We start from the raw sequence: 22,964 nt of genomic DNA, 5'->3' as shown, positions 1-22,964 counted from the left end.
GCCATGGAAGAAACTTATAACCTTTATCCTGATCAAGTGTTAAAGATTTCTTTAGTTGAAGTTACCTTTAGGTTAACACAAGGTTTAATAAATAAAAAAATACCAATCACTTGTTTGGTATTTGTTCATTTAAACTAAGGTGGTCTCAATTGGTCCGAAGTTGTTCAACACGGCGCATTAATCGAAAGCTAACTCTTCAATATCTTACATCATATTTTTTCTAGTACTGATATTAAGTCAGGTAGTGCATGTTCATGACACGGAAGGATTATAACAGCGACGAATGTAGTTTTATAATTAAACAATGGAGGAATAAGCTAATAAGCTAGGTTTAAACCACATCATCCTGCGATTAAACAATATTTTTACATATAAAATGCATGTTGACATTGAAAACCAGTCGAGTTTAATTCGTTGATATTGTTCAAACGCAAGCAACAAAGTTAAACGTTATACTTAACTAAAATGGCAAACATTGCCTTTCATGAGTTCTGCTTACATGAACTGGTGACCAAATATGTATTACATGTAATATGTAAGGAGCGATTTAAAAGTTCAAACGTAAATGGGTAATAAATATATATAGCTTTATTTTCCCCATTTTCTGGAGATGTACATGGTATATGGTAATACATACATAAGCATGAATATTTACAAACACAATACAAATTTGATAGTACATAGTAATGAAAGAAAGTCACAGTAACATAAATTGCGACAAGTTTGTTTTATACGCATTAAGTTGGTCTCGTTTATAAATTATAATTTAGCCGCTGCATACAAGTCTGATCTTACAAACGATTAAGAACAATGATAATGCATCGGCTAAAATCAATAGACTATTTCCTATTAATTTAAGCAATATTTCTTCGAAAGCGAAATAGAAATAGCTGTTTAAGGATTAGCTCATTTTGTCGAGTGGCATTGGTGAAGTGCACGCATCTAAATGCGTCTTAGTTTAACACATCATTGTATAATTTAGCACAGTTGATAAGGAAGTCCGGGTATAATTGTACATCGAGTACCTTTATCAAATGTTCGTCGATTTTGCCAAGTGTGTATATAATGAAGGACTGTCTCGATATCGTACTAAGTAAGTCATACATCGGTCCACTCAAACTTTTAATCGCCACCAGGAATAAAAGTCGCGAATAGCTATTGTTATTTGAGCAACACTCGAACATCAAGTGCTCGAGCTCATGGCTGCATCGTCGATGGCATAAACGGCAATCAATCGGCTGGTCTGGGGGACGCTGGCAGCAAACACATGCTAGCAGCTTCATGAGGGAGAGGCTCTCGGGACGAGCTCTCGCGACGGACCACACACTTGATAGGCACAGATGCGGATGGATCTGTTTAAACAGATCAAAATCAGAGCTTATGTCCATTCTCGCTTTCCATGCATTCACTTCGTGGTTGTAGACAGCTGTTTTGCAGACACGTTTCCAGATGTACTTGTTTGGGAATGACACTTTGACTTGGTTCAATATATAATATTACAAAACACACACATATATATATATTAAAGCTAAAATATCAAATGTAAGAACGGCATCAGCATAACATGAACTTTTTACTATGATATTTACAGTGAAAATGGATATATTTGTCGTGTTTTTTTTGTTATGAGAATGGCACATGAGTCTTTTCCGATGATCTTTGTTGGAAGCTGTTTCGACAAATTTCATCTAGCCTTTTCCCAACGTACACCTAAAGTTTCCCTTTGTATTGCATTTCTGTCTGTGGGTGCTGTCGCTTTCTTTCTGCGTGAGGCCAGTCTTGACCTCACCTTGTGATCAAACGAATGCTCACTGAACACTTCTTTTGTTTTGTTGTATCGCTGCCATTTTTTTGGTTGGCTGTTTAGATATCCTGCATTCATTTCGGTTAGGTTGATGAAGGGAAAGACTCTCTTATTCGTGCCATTGGTCTAAAAGATAAAAATGCATTCCATATGATATATCGAAAATTGCAAAACATGGATTGACACGTAATACAATAAAAGTATACTGGTGTGCAGATTTTATCACAGATAATGGTTTAACAATTCAACTCTAAACGTGTAATACATCAATTTGTCACAGAAAACAAATCATTAATGATGGTAACCTTATAAATTTGTAAGCAGAAAAATCAAAAGTATAAAAACAGCAGTCTCGATGTGATTTTCAATGATTTTATAACTTTAGATGATGTAATAACTATGTGAAAAGAACAATGGTATAGAAAAATACCAGTTGAATTTTATGGAAACCTATATGTTTGGCTTGAATACTAAAACTAAGTCAAAGAATCTGCAGTCCAGACGGCAACCTAATTATGGAACTGCAACCTATCTCTTCAAAAATCGGAGCTGCAACCTATCATTTTCTTTTCGTCCTCATATCTTTTAAAATCATTAGAATATTCGTTTCTAAATGCATGTGCCTGTTATGTTTAAACAAAACTTAAGTGTTTTATGCGATTTTCCCAAATTATAACCTCATTTTCCGCTAAATCCGAGCCAAAATCATAAATGGAACTGTAACCTACCAGTCGGATTTGGTACATTTTGGAAACATTGCAGAAGTGTTCTCGAGAACGGTTAAAGTTTTAAGGAAAACATGGATATGCTAATACAAACTAAGTAGGTGGGCATATGATAGGCTATGTTGAAAATTAAAGAAACTATTATAATTATATGTATTACCTTGATTTTCGGCTCGAGTCTTGCGTTTTGGTGACGCCATCTTGCACTGAAACCTACCGTTTGGTCACGTGGATTCCCCGCCGTGATAACAGCTGTTTGAAAAAAACATAAGGATATTATTCCTAATCTTTGGTATGACTTGGCAAAAAATAGGCTTATAGGCACGAAAAAACGTCCTTTTGCGATGACACTGTCGGTTATAAAACACGACAAAGAACTATCAATTGAGGCTTTTGTTAAGTTCACCCTAATCAATGATGTTAGTTTATGGGTTTAATTTATACATTGAATAAATATACAGTACAAAACAGAAAGTAGATTATCGTTTTATATCAAACACATGAGCTAATAAAACAACAACATGAGCACCACATAGGACAACAACCTATTATTTGACACTATAAAGGTCATTTAATCGAGCCTAATGCAACATTAAGAACAAGTACGTTTTAAATTAAGATATAGTACATGACTACCATATCATAACATTTGGAAAATTAATGCATTTATCAAAGTGTGTTGATAAATGCTTATAAAATGTTTGAACGGAAACATAAGTAAACAGTAACAAACCACGATAACTTAACAGAAAATATAAAAGGTTCAGTAAACATGTCTGGATACGTCATATAAAAACCTTAAACAAATGATCAGATTTGTAAATCTTAGAAAAGGTAAACTACCTTAAATATTTTGGATTTATCTTTTAGTGATATGTCAACAAGATTTAAACAGATTCTTTGGCACAATCATAGTGCTGGGTATTGCTAAATCAAGTACACCAGTCTATGTTGTTATTGTAGTGAAATTCAAAGTCATAGTGCTGGGTTTGCTATAAAAAGCTTGACCCACATTCATCAGATATATGTTTACCAATATCTTCCAATAAGTATTGATTATCTAATTTTATTCGAACGGACTCATTAAAATGTACTTTGTATAATATCGAAGATAACATTTAATTATTGTAAGTGAGTTTATGCCAACACCCCTTAATCCTTTTGCTCATATCACATTTAAGTGGAAAGAGATGTACGACAACGCTATCAATTTTTCCCCTACTTGTTCATTATATCCATATATATTTTATCCATCGCCGTATATTCGAACAACTTAAGTAAAAGTATCAATGTAGCCAATGAATACTTAAAGAGTTCTATGTTTACTGATGATTCACTTACCTCTAAAAATACAGTCATTTGAAAAGCCTACAGAAATTGTGACAGAGTTAGTGAAAACTCTGGTCTAAAACTAAATAATAAAAAGAAATGTTTACAAAATTGGTTCTCTGAAAGACAATAATGTTGTTTATTGCAAAGGTAAAGAATTTACATAGACATCAGATAAAGAATCTAGTCTCGGAATGATTATTACGAATAAAAGAAAACAACATTTGATTTTATCTTTTCCCCATAAATGCTTGAATTATACTCATGCTTAGATTGATAGATGAAACAAAAACTTTCATTTTTTGACAAAGTGTCTGTTATTAAGATGCATTGTCACACACAATTCACCCCTTGACTTGTCTTCAAAAAGCACCAGATAATATCCTTATAGGTCTTAATTAAAAAAGGGTTAATTGCATTTGGAATGGGAAACCTGATAATATATGAAGACAAACATTAATTAATTATTTTGAATAGGGCGAAATTAAAATGACTGATATGTTTGCAGATATAAATACTCTCAAGGCAGGATGTTAACATGTCAATTTAATGAAAACACTCTAACTGATTCGAAAACGTTTCATTTACAAGAGCTTCAAGATCACTGAAATTAATGTCTTAAGAATCAAAATTAAAAAAAGATGTTCTAGTGTAATGAAAGACTCTTTGCTGTGAGATATACTTCAAGGTTGTACATTGATAAATTTTGATCGAATTCTCATCCGAAACAAATACATTGGATTGACTAGTATATTACATTTATTAGCAAGCCGAATTTTTAAGACCTGCTTTAGGCGAGATATGAAGTTAATTGGTCACCTCTATGATATAAGAAAACAAAAAAATTGCGATTTTGGTAAATTTAGAATTTCATATGATCTACAGCTTCCATAATTTCGAAACTACCATGTATTATTTTTTTGCATTCCAGTTGACTGGAAAGACGAACGTTTAAATATTGATATGCATAATATAACACAACCTTTTACTTATGATATATTGCTTGATAAAATGTTTTACTAATGATATATTGCTTGATAAAATGTTTTACTAATGATATATTGCTTGATAAAATGTTAAGGGTAAAACCCCGAACAGACTCTAATATGAACATTAGATTAACAATAAAAAGGGCAAAAGCTCATCAAACCAGAAGTAAAATAGAAAAATGAATTCACGGATTTAGTATGTTAATATATCTATTAAAAGTCCCAACTAGGCTAACATAATTAGAGAACACATATATATATATGATTGAGTCCTAAATAATGTCTGATAAAATCGCAAGGACCCCACGGTGATTTATTTAACAAAATGTAAATAAAAATAGGGAAATCCTTAAATGGACCGCTAACTCGCTCTATGCTTATAAGGTATATATAAATGGGCGTAGCATAGCGCTTTGTAAATAAAACCTGCCTCTTATTTGAGGTTTACAAATGAAATGTTCACATGAAGAAAGCTAAGCTCCTTAAGTTTCTAAAATAGATGTGATGCAAGCATTTTCGAATGAAAAAATCAATGTCGTTTAGTGCAAAATCGCCGATTCCATGAGTCATTACTTATTATCTGATTACCTCCTTTTCTTCAGTTGAATATAGTCAGCTTTCAATTGAACGATTCTATGAAAATGACTGTAAGTATAATTGTTTTGTTTAAAATGTTAAAAACAAAAACTTCTTAATTAAAATAGCGATAAATTCACTTTTGATCAAACTGGGTGTTAACAAAATTCAAAAAGGTTTAGTGAAGTGGATTGGATATATGTACAAAAATATGCTTACATTACATAATGAGACTTAAATTATTTTTATTGCACCATCGATAATAGATTAAGAAGCTTTCAGTAAAATTCATTAGGGGATTTTGACATAAGTCAAAATGTTGTTTAAATATAAAAATCTGGTCAAAATTAAAATAATTCCTTGAACGGAACAATATTCGAACTGAAATGACCTTCAAAAGTATATCGTTTGGAATTAAAGAGTAACAAACTCCGAGAGTGAGGCTTATCATTTTCTCCCTTTATCAAATTTTATATTTATAAATGTAGTACAACTTTCAATATTCCAGTATTGGGAGCTTTGTAAAGTTTCTCAAACAAGGGAAACAAAAAGAGAGATATTTGGCAGAACGAAACGGCAGACTTAAGGTTCTTGACCTAAAATGGAACAAAATCACAAGAAATTGTTTCCTATTTTCATGGCAACTGAACATTTCTTCGTTTATATGAATTTTTTCCTTATTTGACTTAATATTTATTTTCAATTATTATTTTCTTTAAACAATTACAATTGTTTATTTTGATGTTGCCTTGTTCACAAAATTTTATTTTTCTTTAAAATCAGAACAAAAATAAAGCATTTTCTTCTCATATGTCACATATACCAATTTCACTTCTGAAGTACATCTTTATAGCAGACACTTTTAAAATTATATTAATTGATATCTCATAAAATATATTTCAAAGATTATGTAAAATATATGTTATGTATGTTACTAAAATCGAATTATATCACTAAAAGCAATACTTAGTGGGAATTAACCTATATACATAGCATAACGTGGAACAAACTTTTCTTTTAATTTTTAATGTTTGTGTCATACAATCCCCGTGTATTTTACTATTACTGTTCCAAATAAGTCTTCGGTCACCAACACTTAACAACTTAATAACAGAATTGGTCATAGACATAGTTTCAGTAAACACTCTATAGGTAAGTCTAAGATTATCATTGGAAGATATAAGCTAAATATGGCATTCCTTGCTTGATCATTAAAATTTATTTTGGCATCTTCAACTTAAAAAAATACACTTAGATATTAAAATGTTTCTCTAACTCCAAGCTTGATCTAGCGCAAACATATTACATTCCGGTCTCGATCTATTATCAACTACTATTATATTTGATTTATCTACATAACTTTCAAAATTTGCTGAAGTTTCAAATCAGCCATGAATACAATAAAATATTCTTCATTATTTGCGAAGACAACTGCATTATCAACAATTAAATTGACACTTAATTGAAAAAGAAGAATACACATTTATAATCTAGAGAAACAAACACCTTTTTAAAAAATGAATAGTACTTCTTAAACATCATGAACACCATATTAATATCTAAAATTGACCGGAACCTTAACATTCTTTATTGCACAATTATAATGACAAAAGAGTTATGGAAATATATACAAATCAACAATACACATCAATTTGTTTGTGTAACAAGTTTCTTTTGGAAAGGGACATATATAGTCGTACCAGAATGGAACAAAACAATTAGCTTATTATGGGTATACAATGTATTTCTGGCAGGCTTTTGTGAAGATTCATTGTGCAATGACGGGACTATTCTGCGAAAGGATACGAATTGCGAAGCAATTAATCATTCTAACAAATACTTAAGCATAAGTGAGTATGCTTTTTAAGCCGTACAAATATTGTTGGTTTTCGTATTGCCGCTGTGGTACCCTTGCCAGTAGTTGTATTACAACAACAGCACTTTAATCACAATAACGGAGAAATGATGTTCATCTTTCACCCAAATTAGTGCCCCCACAACCAGATGCGGCGGCAAAGGGGGGGGGGGGACAATATAGTAGAAATCGTGAGTGAGGTCTGGGCTTGTCGTCCTAGCGTTACCAAAGCAACTTGTAATTATACAATTTTTAACTGGTAGTTATAAAAGGTTGTTGGTGTTTTATAATATAACTTAACCGACACGTTTTGTAGCATTATAATTGCTAAAAATTTACTTAAAAAAATATATATTTCCTCTCTATACTCCTAGCCCTGCTTGTGATATCTTAGTACTTTGATTATCATTTTAGGTAGTCCGATGGAACGTCCTTTGTTTACTGTTGACGATTGCCGTCACGCAAGGTAATTTATACTTATGTATTGGCTACATTCCTATTTGCATTAATGCATTGCACAAATGTATGAACTACATGCATTTAAATAAACATATTTGAAGATATATAACATTGCACTGAGGTCCTCTTTGCATAATGGTGACAGACCAGTCAGCACACAAATATTGAAATGACTAAACCTGAAGATACAGAAACAATATTGTAATATTTTGGTTATTCCTAAACGTCTTGTTCAATGTCAGCTGAAAACTCACGTAAGGTTTTAAAAAAGCGAATGCCATCTTTTTTATAATACATGTGTAACCGGGTACACGATGTGTATATTGCGGCACTTATACTGTCTCGCTATAGAACTAGCTTTTATAGCGACGCGGTAGAACGAGAGGTCGTGAGTTCGAACCCCGACAGCTGCACATAGCAATTTGTTCAGACTGTTACACATGTATGTGTTATTAGTACATATTTCGCGTCAATGTCAACGTTGATTATGCCTGCAGAAATTTTCATAAAAATGAACCCAAAAGTTACCCTCCTTAAGAAATATGAAAATAACTAAAATCTTCACAATCACACATGCGAAAATGACAAACATAACCTTTCGCTTTGTTGTAGATCTTAACATTTCTATGCTGATGTATAAATTAATTCGATATCACGCAAAAGTTTCGTTATGTTAACCATTTTATTGACAAAATCATATTGCGTCACACAAGCGATTGTTTTATTTATAACAACTGCTCTTGAAGACTCATAGACGTGAGTTGGGCACACTCAACTTCCGATCTCCATCGTAATAAAACTCAGGAACAGTTTTGTTGGTTGTGTTCATATTGCGTTTAAAAGCTGGAAAGGGTGGGTCTAATCGAGTTTCATTACGAAAGGCATTCTAAGAAAAGATAGTAGAAGGAAGAAAAGAGTTGAGCAACAGCTGCGATCTGCATGTGATCTTGAGTTACGAGGGTGATAAGTGGTCTCCAACATGGAAGAGTATCACGGACAACAAGTACGGTGAAGTCATTGACTTAAACATCTTGTAAAATAGGCTGTCTTTAAGTGGTCCAAGGGCGGTTTCGAAATATAGATTGATAAAAGGACACAAGACGTGTTGCAACGGAGATAATTCTAGCGACATCGTGTTGAATATTGGCCCAGACAACACCCGCGTTCACAGAAAAAATACAAGTCATTGTACCTGTTATAATGAACCAATTAAACTACCTATCTGGCAGGTCAAACACGTAAAACTGGTGTAGAATTGTTTTAACGTATATTTACTTATTCATATATGTGCCACCGATCTTTTAATTATTTTTACCACTGTTATTATTAACCCACAGCCTGTTTATTTAGTTAGTATAAGCATGCATTATTTATAATTTACATCATTTCCGTATTTGTGCTAAGTGTTTCAAAAAACTTGCACACTTGGACACTTGTGATTTATCAGTTAGTGAACTGAAGAGTGTTTAATGACGAGGACGGTAGTGTTTTTCTGAGGTCTATAAGTGGAACTGCTCAGGAAATTTCACCCTGATGGAACTGGCGGAGAGGAGAGTGCCAAACATCGAAAAAGAAGAAGAAACTGATTGACGAAATCTCATACACCTGCAATCTGTAATAAACAAAATAATAACTTATTTTCTTACGTTTAAGCTGTTTTTGAATCAAAAAGTGCAAAGCACAAACATCGAAATGGAAGAAGAAACTGATTGACGAAATATCATACACCTGCAATCTATAATAAAAAACAACAACTTATTTTCTTACGCTTTTTAATCAAAAAGTGTAAAGCACAAACGGTTTCACAGTATTTTCCCATTTTTGAATCTTTACTGAGCATCTGATAAAAAAGCTTCATTTATTTAATACGATAGTTATACATTTTTCAATACAGCTAGTAAGTGTGATTGCCCTGTAATTATTAGAATAATATGTTTTGTATTTCTGGTGAATTGGAATTAAAACACCAGAATACCAGGACCGGGAAACGACTTAAAGTTCAATATGCCTAAATAAAACAAGTTCAGTAGGATAATCATTTACTAAACAGAAACCTTTATTTATAGGCCTAATTAAGCGTCTAAGCAGAAATTGAGCCCAACAGATAACTTTTAAAATATCATTATCTAACGAATCAAATTTTATAGTATTTTCTGAATCATCTTTTTAACTGATCGACACAATGAGCATATTCATCATTTCCATCATTTTGCCCTAATACCATCAAATACCATGGAGTTGTTATCTACCCGTATACTAAATAAATTTTAATTTCAATTATATTCTTTTCATTTCAGACAACATAGTATCCTCTATATAATATTGAAACACATAAAACATATATCTTGCTCGTAAATTTCGTGCCTACTAGGTCAGGATTGGCTTCGTCTCGCGCTTAATTGTTTTCAATGACATATATATTTGAGTATGCACTATGATTATGAATCATATAGGATTGTGACCTTGTATGTGACTTGTTTAACGTTCGGTCCCTTTGTCATTAAACAATTAATGTCTTCTTCAACGTTTGTGCAAATCAAGCGCCTTGACAACCCCCTTTCCTTGGTTCTTATATTGTATAAAGATGCACACATTAAACAAATACTGACTAAAACCACACAACAAAGAGCTTAGATATTTGGAATAAAGCACCAAATGAAGGTAGCACTCACTGTATTGGTTGGCTCGATGACAAGTTTAAATCTCTCCTACTAGTTTAGTTTCAGTTGTATTGTCAAAATTGACTTTATTGGTTTATTAATCAGGTTAACAATCGTGGACTTTATTACTGTAGCTCTTTCAGAATTTTCATATTCAAATCTTGTCCAAATAACTTTTCAGAAACGGAGACGTCAATAGCTAGTTATTTTGCATATTAGGTTAGTCTGATTGTCCGACAAGCATTCATGAAGTTATGGTTATTTGAATTGTTTGGAAATAAATGCAAATTATGTAATTGTATCAGCTTTGTCCGGACTTTGACCAACTAGAATAACACTTCAGGCTTTTATTTCTGAAAATAACAAGTGTAGCATATTTTATTGATCAAAAACAAATTATGGTCTATCAGATTTTAGGTTGTATGCAGCAGGGCTACATACTTAAGTACCGTAAATAGAAATGAGGTATTGTCTTATCTACTTTTTGACACGACATGTCATAATAATTAATGCGCCGGGGTACACAATGGGACGTATGGTGCTATGCGGTTGAAAATATTCCGAACAAACACACCATTTTATTTAAATACATTTATTAGATTGCAAATTTAATGTGAATTGGAAAGCAAGCAGATATATCAAAATAATCTTCGTGAGGAGCCAAAATAACGCATATAATGGAAATGTGTGGACTCAAAGACCCTACCTTACTCAGCCTTCAGTACAAATAGTCAAAACGTCCTTTTCCGGTGTTTTAGTTAAGTGTATAAACACTAGCAATACACTTATGAAATGAAATCAATCTTCATATTTCCAAGACATATAAGTTTATCAGTTAAAAAACTAGATTTATGTTTAAAAAAACCATCAATCAACATTACCTTTTCGCAGGCAATGACAAGCACTCATCGGTTACAGTTTGGGGTCATTCAAAATATTTACGGATTCATTTTTTTGCCTGTGAACAGAATTGTAAAAAAATAAAATCATGCTTGCTGCGCCTACTGCACTTCAACGCTTTCAGTGCTTTCATTGAGCATCGATATATTATTTTTAGCAATAAACGGTTGATAGTTAAGCAGCCTAGTAAGGCCGTTGTCATGGATATTGATTTTTATAGCGATCTGACCAATTATTAAATCATTTATTACAATTTCTATTCAACAAATGACAAGTAAACCTCCAGTAAATATACATTTTACTGACCGTTCCAAGTCGATGCCTTACAATATTTGATAAACATACCTAGTTTTTTATATGGTATATATGCAATGTACTGTTTGTGGAGTTTTGTGCTGATCTGTTTCTTGTTTGTGATTGTTTGTGATTTTATGTTCTGTGTCTTTGGCGTTTACCCAGTACAATTTAACCGGGTTTATGTTTAAACATTTTGCTACTGAGTTTGTTTCTATAGATTTCCGTATAAATATTGTCAGAAATATGCCTTTGGAACCTTAATTTTTAAATTACAACTCATGGGAACATATTTTCCTCATCCGAGTGCATACTATTTAGTTGTAAAGACTAAGGATGCATTCACCATTTTATATTTCCATTAAAATATTAGTCGGGTTAATTTGAGCGCTCTACACTATTTTTTAAGCTTTTGTGCGTATTTTATTGCCAAATGAATGTTTAAACAATTTGAAAAATAATTATATGTTTTCCCATAAGCATATGCAAATGCAACTGACACAAATTAACATTAATATATTTCGATTCATTGTAAATACTCTTTGTAAACGTCAGTTAAACAATTGTTGGTACGCAGGTTGCAACAGGCGTTACAAACCACTCATTCTCCAGTCCCTCCCCCGTGAGAACGAAAGCGAACTAATATTGCTAGCGCTAAAAGATAAATATTCCCGAAAGATTTACACAAGAATCCTTTGGCGAATCATGCGTTAAGGATCAGAAAATAAAAATTTGTCCAATTCATTTTATTTTAATTGGTAATTTTTCGACAAAGTTTTAAAACCAACTGATTAGGTAGAGTGTTAAGTTGTTGGTCTTCATTTACCAGTTATTGTTTACTTTGAACTTTAGGCTTTAAGCATGCTCACCTAACAAATGCGATTAAATAAATTTGATCATTTTAAATTCTACTCAACAAATTTGTTATTTTCAAGAACAATTATATGTATTAACTTTGAGCTTACTGGTCTTGGACATTTAAACTGAATCTAACACGAAAGAGATTGCCGTAACCATAATATATTAAGTAACGTTTAAAGACCTATTTAACCTTCTTTGAAGATTTGTCACTTATGACACTTTCGTTTGTTCATTATATTGGACTGACACAAAGGTAGTAATAACAATAAAGTTGGTAATAGTTTTAGAAGTATGCTAAGTTAGTATTTAGCTGAGCACCCATGTAGGAACTGAGATGGAGTGCATTGATATGTGTCGATAGTCTTCAAAGTTTTAATATTCGATTTCAGGAGATTTGATGCTTACAGCCGACAAACAGTATGCTCAACTTCAAGGTAATATAACGCTAACCTGCAACACGAGTGAAAGCGTTACATTGGTTGAGTTTCAGAGGGGTGTATCCGGTTTGGGAAAATGCGAAATAGAGTTGGGATGTTCGACATCAAATGAAAGCAAATTTATTTTGAACAGCAATTCTGCCTGTTGGATACGACATGTACACCTTAACGATAACGAATTTTGAAGTGAACGATACAGGCTTGTATCGATGCCTCACATTGGATGACTCTTGGCAGGACTCTTTCATACAAATCACTCATGCAGGTAACGCAATATGTTTTGTCCACTCCTGACAACAGCTCTTTATGAAACAAAAAATACGAAATGGTATTGTATTGATAATTCATCCTAAAATGGTTCTAACACATGCGAATATTATTATTTATAGAAGACAATTTAAACAATTCAAACTTGAGGTTTTATTTGTTAGAGCAAATGATTAGTCGAGGAAGTGTTACCGTTAATTTTAATATTTCCATACATTACTGTTTAATAAAGCATCGTGTAGACCTCGTTGTAAAATCAAACATGATCTTAGACTAAATCATAGATTTTTACGCACTTATATTCCTCTCAATTATGTATACCTTATTTAAAACATTCCGACCTTTTTAAGTATGAACCTGATTGCCTACCAAATACGAATCGAGGCAAATGTCACTACAGGCGGCAGAGCTAACTGAACACCAATTTTTATCTTTACATGCATATCAGAAATTGAGCCCAACAGATAACTTTTTAAATATCATTATCTAACGAGTCAAATGTAATAGTATTTTCTGAATCATCTTTTTAACTGATCGACACAATGAGCATATTCATCATTTCCATCATTTTGCCCTAATACCATCAAATACCATGGAGTTGTTATCTACCCGTATACTAAATAAATTTTAATTTCAATTATATTCTTTTCATTTCAGACAACATAGTATCCTCTATATACTATTGAAACACATAAAACATATATCTTGCTCGTAAATTTCGTGCCTACTAGGTCAGGATTGGCTTCGTCTCGCGCTTAATTGTTTTCAATGACATATATATTTGAGTATGCACTATGATTATGAATCATATAGAATTGTGACCTTGTATGTGACTTGTTTAACGTTCGGTCCGTTTGTCATTAAACAATTAATGTCTTCTTCAACGTTTGTGCAAATCAAGCGCCTTGATAACCCCCTTTCCTTGGTTCTTATATTGTATAAAGATGCACACATTAAACAAATACTGACTAAAACCACACAATAAAGAGCTTAGATATTTGGAATAAAGCACCAAATGAAGGTAGCACTCACTGTATTGGTTGGCTCGATGACAAGTTTAAATCTCTCCTACTAGTTTAGTTTCAGTTGTATTGTCAAAATTGACTTTATTGGTTTATTTATCAGGTTAGCAATCGTGGACTTTATTACTGTAGCTCTTTCAGAATTTTCATATTCAAATCTTGTCCAAATAACTTCTCAGAAACGGAGACGTCAATAGCTAGTTATTTTGCATATTAGGTTAGTCTGATTGTCCGACAAGCATTCATGAAGTTATGGTTATTTGAATTGTTTGGAAATAAATGCAAATTATGTAATTGTATCAGCTTTGTCCGGACTTTGACCAACTAGAATAACACTTCAGGTTTTTATTTCTGAAAATAACAAGTGTAGCATATTTTATTGATCGAAAACAAATTATGGTCCATCAGTTTTTAGGTTGTATGCAGCAGGGCTACATACTTAAGTACCGCAAATAGAAATGAGGTATTGTCTTATCTACTTTTTGACACGACATGTCATAATAATTAATGCGCCGGGGTACACAATGGGACGTATGGTGCTATGCGGTTGAAAATATTCCGAACAAACACACCATTTTATTTAAATACATTTATTAGATTGCAAATTTAATGTGAATTTGAAAGCAAGCAGATATATCAAAATAATCTTCGTGAGGAGCCAAAATAACGCATATAATGGAAATGTGTGGACTCAAAGACCCTGCCTTACTCAGCCTTCAGTATAAATAGTCAATACGTCCTTTTCCGGTGTTTTAGTTAAGTGTATAAACACTAGCAATACACTTATGAAATTAAATCAATCTTCATATTTCCTAGACATATAAGTTTATCAGTTAAAAAACTAGATTTATGTTTAAAAAAACCATCAATCAACATTACCTTTTCGCAGGCAATGACAAGCACTCATCGGTTACAGTTTGGGGTCATTCAAAATATTTACGGATTCATTTTTTTGCCTGTGAAGAGAATTGTAAAAAAATAAAATCATGCTTGCTGCGCCTACTGAACTTCAACGCTTTCAGTGCTTTCATTGAGCATCGATATATAATTTTTAGCAATAAACGGTTGATAGTTAAGCAGCCTAGTAAGGCCGTTGTCATTGATATTGATTTTTATAGCGATCTGACCAATTATTAAATCATTTATTACAATTTCTATTCAACAAATGACAAGTAAACCTCCAGTAAATTTACATTTTACTGACCGTTTCAAGTCGATGCCTTACAATATTTGATAAACATACCTAGTTTTTTATATGGTATATATGCAATGTACTGTTTGTGGAGTTTTGTGCTGATCTGTTTCTTGTTTGTGATTGTTTGTGATTTTATGTTCTATGTCTTTGGCGTTTACCCAGTACAATTTAACCGGGTTTATGTTTAAACATTTTGCTACTGAGTTTGTTTCTATAGATTTCCGTATAAACATTGTCAGAAATATGCCTTTGGAACCTTAATTTTTAAATTACAACTCATGGGAACATATTTTCCTCATCCGAGTGCATACTATTTAGTTGTAAAGATTAAGGATGCATTTTATATATATATTTTATATTTCCATTAAAATATTAGTCGGGTTAATTTGAGCGCTCTACACTATTTTTTAAGCTTTTGTGCGTATTTTATTGCCAAATGAATGTTTAAACAATTTGAAAAATAATTATATGTTTTCCCATAAGCATATGCAAATGCAACTGACACAAATTAACATTAATATAATTCGATTCATTGTAGATACTCTTTGTAAACGTCAGTTAAACAATTGTTGGTACGCAGGTTGCAACAGGCGTTACAAACCACTCATTCTCCAGTCCCTCCCCCGTGAGAACGAAAGCGAACTAATATTGCTAGCGCTAAAAGATAAATATTCCCGAAAGATTTACACAAGAATCCTTTGGCGAATCATGCGTTAAGGATCAGAAAATAAAAATGTGTCCAATTCATTTCATTATAATTGGTAATTTTCGACAAAGTTTCAAAACCAACTGATTAGGTAGAGTGTTAAGTTGTTGGTCTTGATTTACCAGTTATTGTTTACTTTGAACTTTAGGCTTTAAGCATGCTCACCTAACAAATGCGATTAAATAAATTTGATCATTTTAAATTCTACTCAACAAATTTGTTATTTTCAGAACAATTATATGTATTAACTTTGAGCTTACTGGTCTTGGACATTTAAACTGAATCTAACACGAAAGAGATTGCCATAACCAAAATATATTAAGTAACGTCTAAAGACCTATTTAACCTTCTTTGAAGATTTGTCACTTATGACACTTTCGTTTGTTCATTATATTGGACTGACACAAAGGTAGTAATAACAATAACGTTGGTAATAGTTTTAGAAGTATGCTAAGTAAGTATTTAGCTGAGCACCCATGTAGGAACTGAGATGGAGTGCATTGATATGTGTCGATAGTCTTCAAAGTTTTAATATTCGATTTCAGGAGATTTGATGCTTACAGCCGACAAACAGTATGCTCAACTTCAAGGTAATATAACGCTAACCTGCAACACGAGTGAAAGCGTTACATTGGTTGAGTTTTGGAGGGGTGTATCCCTTTTGGGAAAATGCGAAATAGAGTTGGGATGTTCGACATCAAATGAAAGCAAATTTATTTTGAACAGCAATTTACAGCCTGTTGGATACGACATGTACACCTTAACGATAACGAATTTTGAAGTGAACGATACAGGCTTGTATCGATGCCTCACATGGGATGACTCTTGGCAGGACTCTTTCATACAAATCACTCATGCAGGTAACGTAATATGTTTTGTCCACTCCTGACAACAGCTTTTTATGAAACAAAAAATACGAAATGGTATTGTATTGATAATTCATCCTAAAATGGTTCTAACACATGCGAATATTATTTATAGAAGACAATTTAAACAATTCAAACTTGAGGTTTTATTTGTTAGAGCAAATGATTAGTCGAGGAAGTGTTACCGTTAATTTTAATATTTAAATACATTACTGTTTAATAAAGCATCGTGTAGACCTCGTTGTAAAATCAAACATGATCTTAGACTAAATCATAGATTTTTACGCACTTATATTCCTCTCAATTATTTATACCTTATTTAAAACATTCTGGCCTTTTTAAGTATGAACCTGATTGCCTACCAAATACGAATCGAGTCAAATATCACTACAGGCGGCAGAGCTTACTGAACACCAATTTTTATCTTTACATGCATATCAGAAATTGAGCCCAACAGATAACTTTTTAAATATCATTATCTAACGAGTCAAATGTAATAGTATTTTCTGAATCATCTTTTTAACTGATCGACACAATGAGCATATTCATCATTTCCATCATTTTGCCCTAATACCATCAAATACCATGGAGTTGTTATCTACCCGTATACTAAATAAATTTTAATTTCAATTATATTCTTTTCATTTCAGACAACATAGTATCCTCTATGTAATATTGAAACACATAAAACATATATCTTGCTCGTAAATTTCGTGCCTACTAGGTCAGGATTGGCTTCGTCTCGAGGTTAATTGTTTTCAATGACATATATATTTGAGTATGCACTATGATTATGAATCATATAGAATTGTGACCTTGTATGTGACTTGTTTAACGTTCGGTCCCTTTGTCATTAAACAATTAATGTCTTCTTCAACGTTTGTGCAAATCAAGCGCCTTGACAACCCCCTTTCCTTGGTTCTTATATTGTATAAAGATGCACACATTAAACAAATACAGACTAAAACCACACAATAAAGAGCTTAGATATTTGGAATAAAGCACCAAATGAAGGTAGCACTCACTGTATTGGTTGGCTCGATGACAAGTTTAAATCTCTCCTACAAGTTTAGTTTCAGTTGTATTGTCAAAATTGACTTTATTGGTTTATTTATCAGGTTAGCAATCGTGGACATTATTACTGTAGCTCTTTCAGAATTTTCATATTCAAATCTTGTCCAAATAACTTCTCAGAAACGGAGACGTCAATAGCTAGTTATTTTGCATATTAGGTTAGTCTGATTGTCCGACAAGCATTCATGAAGTTATGGTTATTTGAATTGTTTGGAAATAAATGCAAATTATGTAATTGTATCAGCTTTGTCCGGACTTTGACCAACTAGAATAACACTTCAGGCTTTTATTTCTGAAAATAACAAGCGTAGCAAATTTTATTGATCGAAAACAAATTATGGTCCATCAGTTTTTAGGTTGTATGCAGCAGGGCTACATACTTAAGTACCGCAAATAGAAATGAGGTATTGTCTTATCTACCTTATGACACTACATGTCATAATAATTAATGCGCCGGGGTACACAATGGGACGTATGGTGCTATGCGGTTGAAAATATTCCGAACAAACACACCATTTTATTTAAATACATTTATTAGATTGCAAATTTAATGTGAATTTGAAAGCAAGCAGATATATCAAAATAATCTTCGTGAGGAGCCAAAATAACGCATATAATGGAAATGTGTGGACTCAAAGACCCTACCTTACTCAGCCTTCAGTACAAATAGTCAAAACGTCCTTTTCCGGTGTTTTATTTAAGTGTATAAACACTAGCAATACACTTATGAAATGAAATCAATCTTCATATTTCCAAGACATATAAGTTTATCAGTTAAAAAACTAGATTTATGTTTCAAAAAACCATCAATCAACATTACCTTTTCGCAGGCAATGACAAGCACTCATCGGTTACAGTTTGGGGTCATTCAAAATATTTACGGATTCATTTTTTTGCCTGTGAACAGAATTGTAAAAAAATAAAATCATGCTTGCTGCGCCTACTGCACTTCAACGCTTTCAGTGCTTTCATTGAGCATCGATATATAATTTTTAGCAATAAACGGTTGATAGTTAAGCAGCCTAGTAAGGCCGTTGTCATGGATATTGATTTTTATAGCGATCTGACCAACTATTAAATCATTTATTACAATTTCTATTCAACAAATGACAAGTAAACCTCCAGTAAATTTACATTATACTGACCGTTCCAAGTCGATGCCGTACAATATTTGATAAACATATCTAGTTTTTTATATAGTATATATGCAATGTACTGTTTGTGGAGTTTTGTGCTGATCTGTTTCTTGTTTGTGATTGTTTGTGATTTTATGTTCTATGTCTTTGGCGTTTACCCAGTACAATTTAACCGGGTTTATGTTTAAACATTTTGCTACTGAGTTTGTTTCTATAGATTTCCGTATAAATATTGTCAGAAATATGCCTTTGGAACCTTAATTTTCAAATTACAACTCATGGGAACATATTTTCCTCATCCGAGTGCATACTATTTAGTTGTAAAGACTAAGGATGCATTCACCATTTTATATTTCCATTAAAATATTAGTCGGGTTAATTTGAGCGCTCTACACTATTTTTTAAGCTTTTGTGCGTATTTTATTGCCAAATGAATGTTTAAACAATTTGAAAAATAATTATATGTTTTCCCATAAGCATATGCAAATGCAACTGACACAAATTAACATTAATATAATTCGATTCATTGTAAATACTCTTTGTAAACGTCAGTTAAACAATTGTTGGTACGCAGGTTGCAACAGGCGTTACAAACCACTCATTCTCCAGTCCCTCCCCCGTGAGAACAAAAGCGAACTAATATTGCTAGCGCTAAAAGATAAATATTCCCGAAAGATTTACACAAGAATCCTTTGGCGAATTATGCGTTAAGGATCAGAAAATAAAAATGTGTCCAATTCATTTCATTATAAATGGTAATTTTTCGACAAAGTTTTAAAACCAACTGATTAGGTAGAGTGTTAAGTTGTTGGTCTTGATTTACCAGTTATTGTTTACTTTGAACTTTAGGCTTTAAGCATGCTCACCTAACAAATGCGATTAAATAAATTTGATCATTTTAAATTCTACTCAACAAATTTGTTATTTTCAGAACAATTATATGTATTAACTTTGAGCTTACTGGTCTTGGACATTTAAACTGAATCTAACACGAAAGAGATTGCCGTAACCAAAATATATTAAGTAACGTCTAAAGACCTATTTAACCTTCTTTGAAGATTTGTCACTTAGGACACTTTCGTTTGTTCATTATATTGGACTGACACAAAGGTAGTAATAACAATAAAGTTGGTAATAGTTTTAGAAGTATGCTAAGTTAGTATTTAGCTGAGCACCCATGTAGGAACTGAGATGGAGTGCATTGATATGTGTCGATAGTCTTCAAAGTTTTAATATTCGATTTCAGGAGATTTGATGCTTACAGCCGACAAACAGTATGCTCAACTTCAAGGTAATATAACGCTAACCTGCAACACGAGTGAAAGCGTAAAATTGGTTGAGTTTCAGAGCAGTGTACCAGGTTTGGGAAAATGCGAAATAGAGTTGGGATGTTCGACATCAAATGAAAGCAAATTTATTTTGAACAGCAATTTACAGCCTGTTGGATACGACATGTACACCTTAACGATAACGAATTTTGAAGTGAACGATACAGGCTTGTATCGATGCCTCACATTGGATGACTCTTGGCAGGACTCTTTCATACAAATCACTCATGCAGGTAACGTAATATGTTTTGTCCACTCCTGACAACAGCTCTTTATGAAACAAAAAATACGAAATGGTATTGTATTGATAATTCATCCTAAAATGGTTCTAACACATGCGAATATTATTTATAGAAGACAATTTAAACAATTCAAACTTGAGGTTTTATTTGTTAGAACAAATGATTAGTCGAGGAAGTGTTACCGTTAATTTTAATATTTCCATACATTACTGTTTAATAAAGCATCGTGTAGACCTCGTTGTAAAATCAAACATGATCTTAGACTAAATCATAGATTTTTACGCACTTATATTCCTCTCAATTATTTATACCTTATTTAAAACATTCCGGCCTTTTTAAGTATGAACCTGATTGCCTACCAAATACGAATCGAGTCAAATGTCACTACAGGCGGCAGAGCTTACTTAACACCAATTTTTTTCTTTACATGCATATCAGGTTTAAAAGTTGTATGTTACTTTTTCAATGTTTACTGTACATGCAAATAAAGCAAGCACCAATTCCTTTTGACAACCATTCATACGTATATGAAAATATGTATTATTTCAATAATAAAAATATATAAATAAAATAAGGCTTATTTTGTACATTTGGTAATAAGATTTATTACAACAATTGTCTTTGTCACCATGGTTTGCTTGTTGCCCCTAAACACAACACACTGAGTGAGCAAATATCAAATATTTGTATCACGTTAACTGACTAAATTATCATGCAACCAACGCAACTTATAAAATTAATAAACAAGTTTAAACCAACATATACTCAGTCATTCAGTTTATACCATATGCACAGAATTTTACTGAAAAGAGAGTTTCGTGATTGAGTGTGAGAGCCCCATTTTTGGATGACTTTCTATGTTGGCGTGGTGTTTAGCGATGAAGTCAGTGGGACCCTCTCAATATGAGACATATTTTAAATTACCATATTAGAAAAATCAGATAAACAAGGGCGTGTTAAGCCTTTCTTCGTGCTTGAAAACTCTCAAGTTCTCTTCGTACACTTTAAATTATGTTCCTGGTTGTTAAAGTAAGTCGAAACATGAACTTTATTGCAAATTGTTTCGATGCTTGCCGCAACTATATCATAGTTTTATTGACAAACAAAATCATAGAATTAGTTTACTCTTAAAAAACATTGTTCCTGAAAACTTAATAAAACATTAACATAAGAACCATTCAAGATTTGGCCTTTCTGACCAACGTTTTCATGGTGGAGTGCCCTTAAAATATGACACTAGAGCATTTTTATTCCTTATTAAATCTGGCTTGACGAGCATTTGTATTTTGTTTTTCAGTGGACATTAACTCAGTGAATCTAACTCCAAAGACTAACCTTATATCGGTAATTGAAAATGTTCCACAGATTTTCCAGTGCGTTACGTCAACGTGTCGTCCGGTGGCCACAATATCGTGGTATCTGGGTTCCAAGCTAATCAAAACTGGCAAAGAGTCCAATACCTTACAAGACGTCACTACAAGTACACTTAATTACACATTCAAGAAAAAACACCAGGACAAGCGAATCATCTGTCGAGGAAGTAATGGTGGTCAAGTACTCACATCTGATAATCAACCAAGACTTAACGTTCTTTGTATGTATTATTTTCATTAAATTTTAAATGCGCTTTAACTAATATTTTTTTAGGGACGATGCCATACTAACGTTCCGTGATTAATAATTAGCTTACAATACTGTAAATGTATGCGACACAAGATATAAGCTCACACAAAAACATTACTTTTCTTCCTTAAATGTTCGATGAAATGGGTCGCTACATGTTGAGTGTGTACCTGATGGGTAACTCGTTGCCCGAATGGTTGTATGTGGTAATGTTAAAGACGTTGGATTTTTGTGTGTCGGACGCAAAAACCTTGAAATAAATAGTACCTGGTATAAAATGATTTATAATATCCAAACGCATATACGACCTTACATATTGTCATAGTAAAGGTATTTGTTCTCAAATTGTCAATTTCGTCTTACTTTTAGTCTACAGGTTTTTATAACGTTTTAAGGTATTGCATGTTTACGTACATTGAAAGAGGCAATCTATCGAGTAAGCCATATCAAAATTGTATTTAGAACAATGTACAAAATAAAACAATTCTGCCATCATGCTGCGCAAAAAAGAAAAAAAAAATGTCTTACTGTTTGAGATATTCTTCGAGAAAAATCAGTGCAATTTAGCAAAGGAAATTTGTCAGTAGTTTTGATTTGAAAATGAAATGCAATATCT

The 22,964-nt window shown here is 32.6% G+C and overlaps 1 protein-coding gene across 1 annotated transcript in view; it reads left to right on the top strand.

Annotated features, from left to right (window-relative positions):
- LOC128240098 (vascular cell adhesion protein 1-like) overlaps positions 1 to 22,964 on the top strand; it is a 37,756-nt gene that overhangs the window by 5,542 nt on the left and 9,250 nt on the right. The window contains exons 2-6 of the mRNA XM_052956593.1: positions 7,693 to 7,744; positions 12,842 to 13,154; positions 16,625 to 16,939; positions 20,402 to 20,716; positions 22,023 to 22,319. Coding sequence (XP_052812553.1) covers positions 13,046 to 13,154; positions 16,625 to 16,939; positions 20,402 to 20,716; positions 22,023 to 22,319 — 1,036 coding nt within the window. The 5' untranslated portion in view covers positions 7,693 to 7,744; positions 12,842 to 13,045. The remainder of the gene's footprint in view (positions 1 to 7,692; positions 7,745 to 12,841; positions 13,155 to 16,624; positions 16,940 to 20,401; positions 20,717 to 22,022; positions 22,320 to 22,964) is intronic.

Source organism: Mya arenaria, chromosome 7, assembly GCF_026914265.1.
Source record: "Mya arenaria isolate MELC-2E11 chromosome 7, ASM2691426v1".
Classification (NCBI taxonomy): Eukaryota; Metazoa; Mollusca; class Bivalvia; order Myida; family Myidae; genus Mya; species Mya arenaria.
Note: the sequence above shows the minus strand (reverse complement) of the source record. Positions and strands in the feature narration are given on the sequence as shown.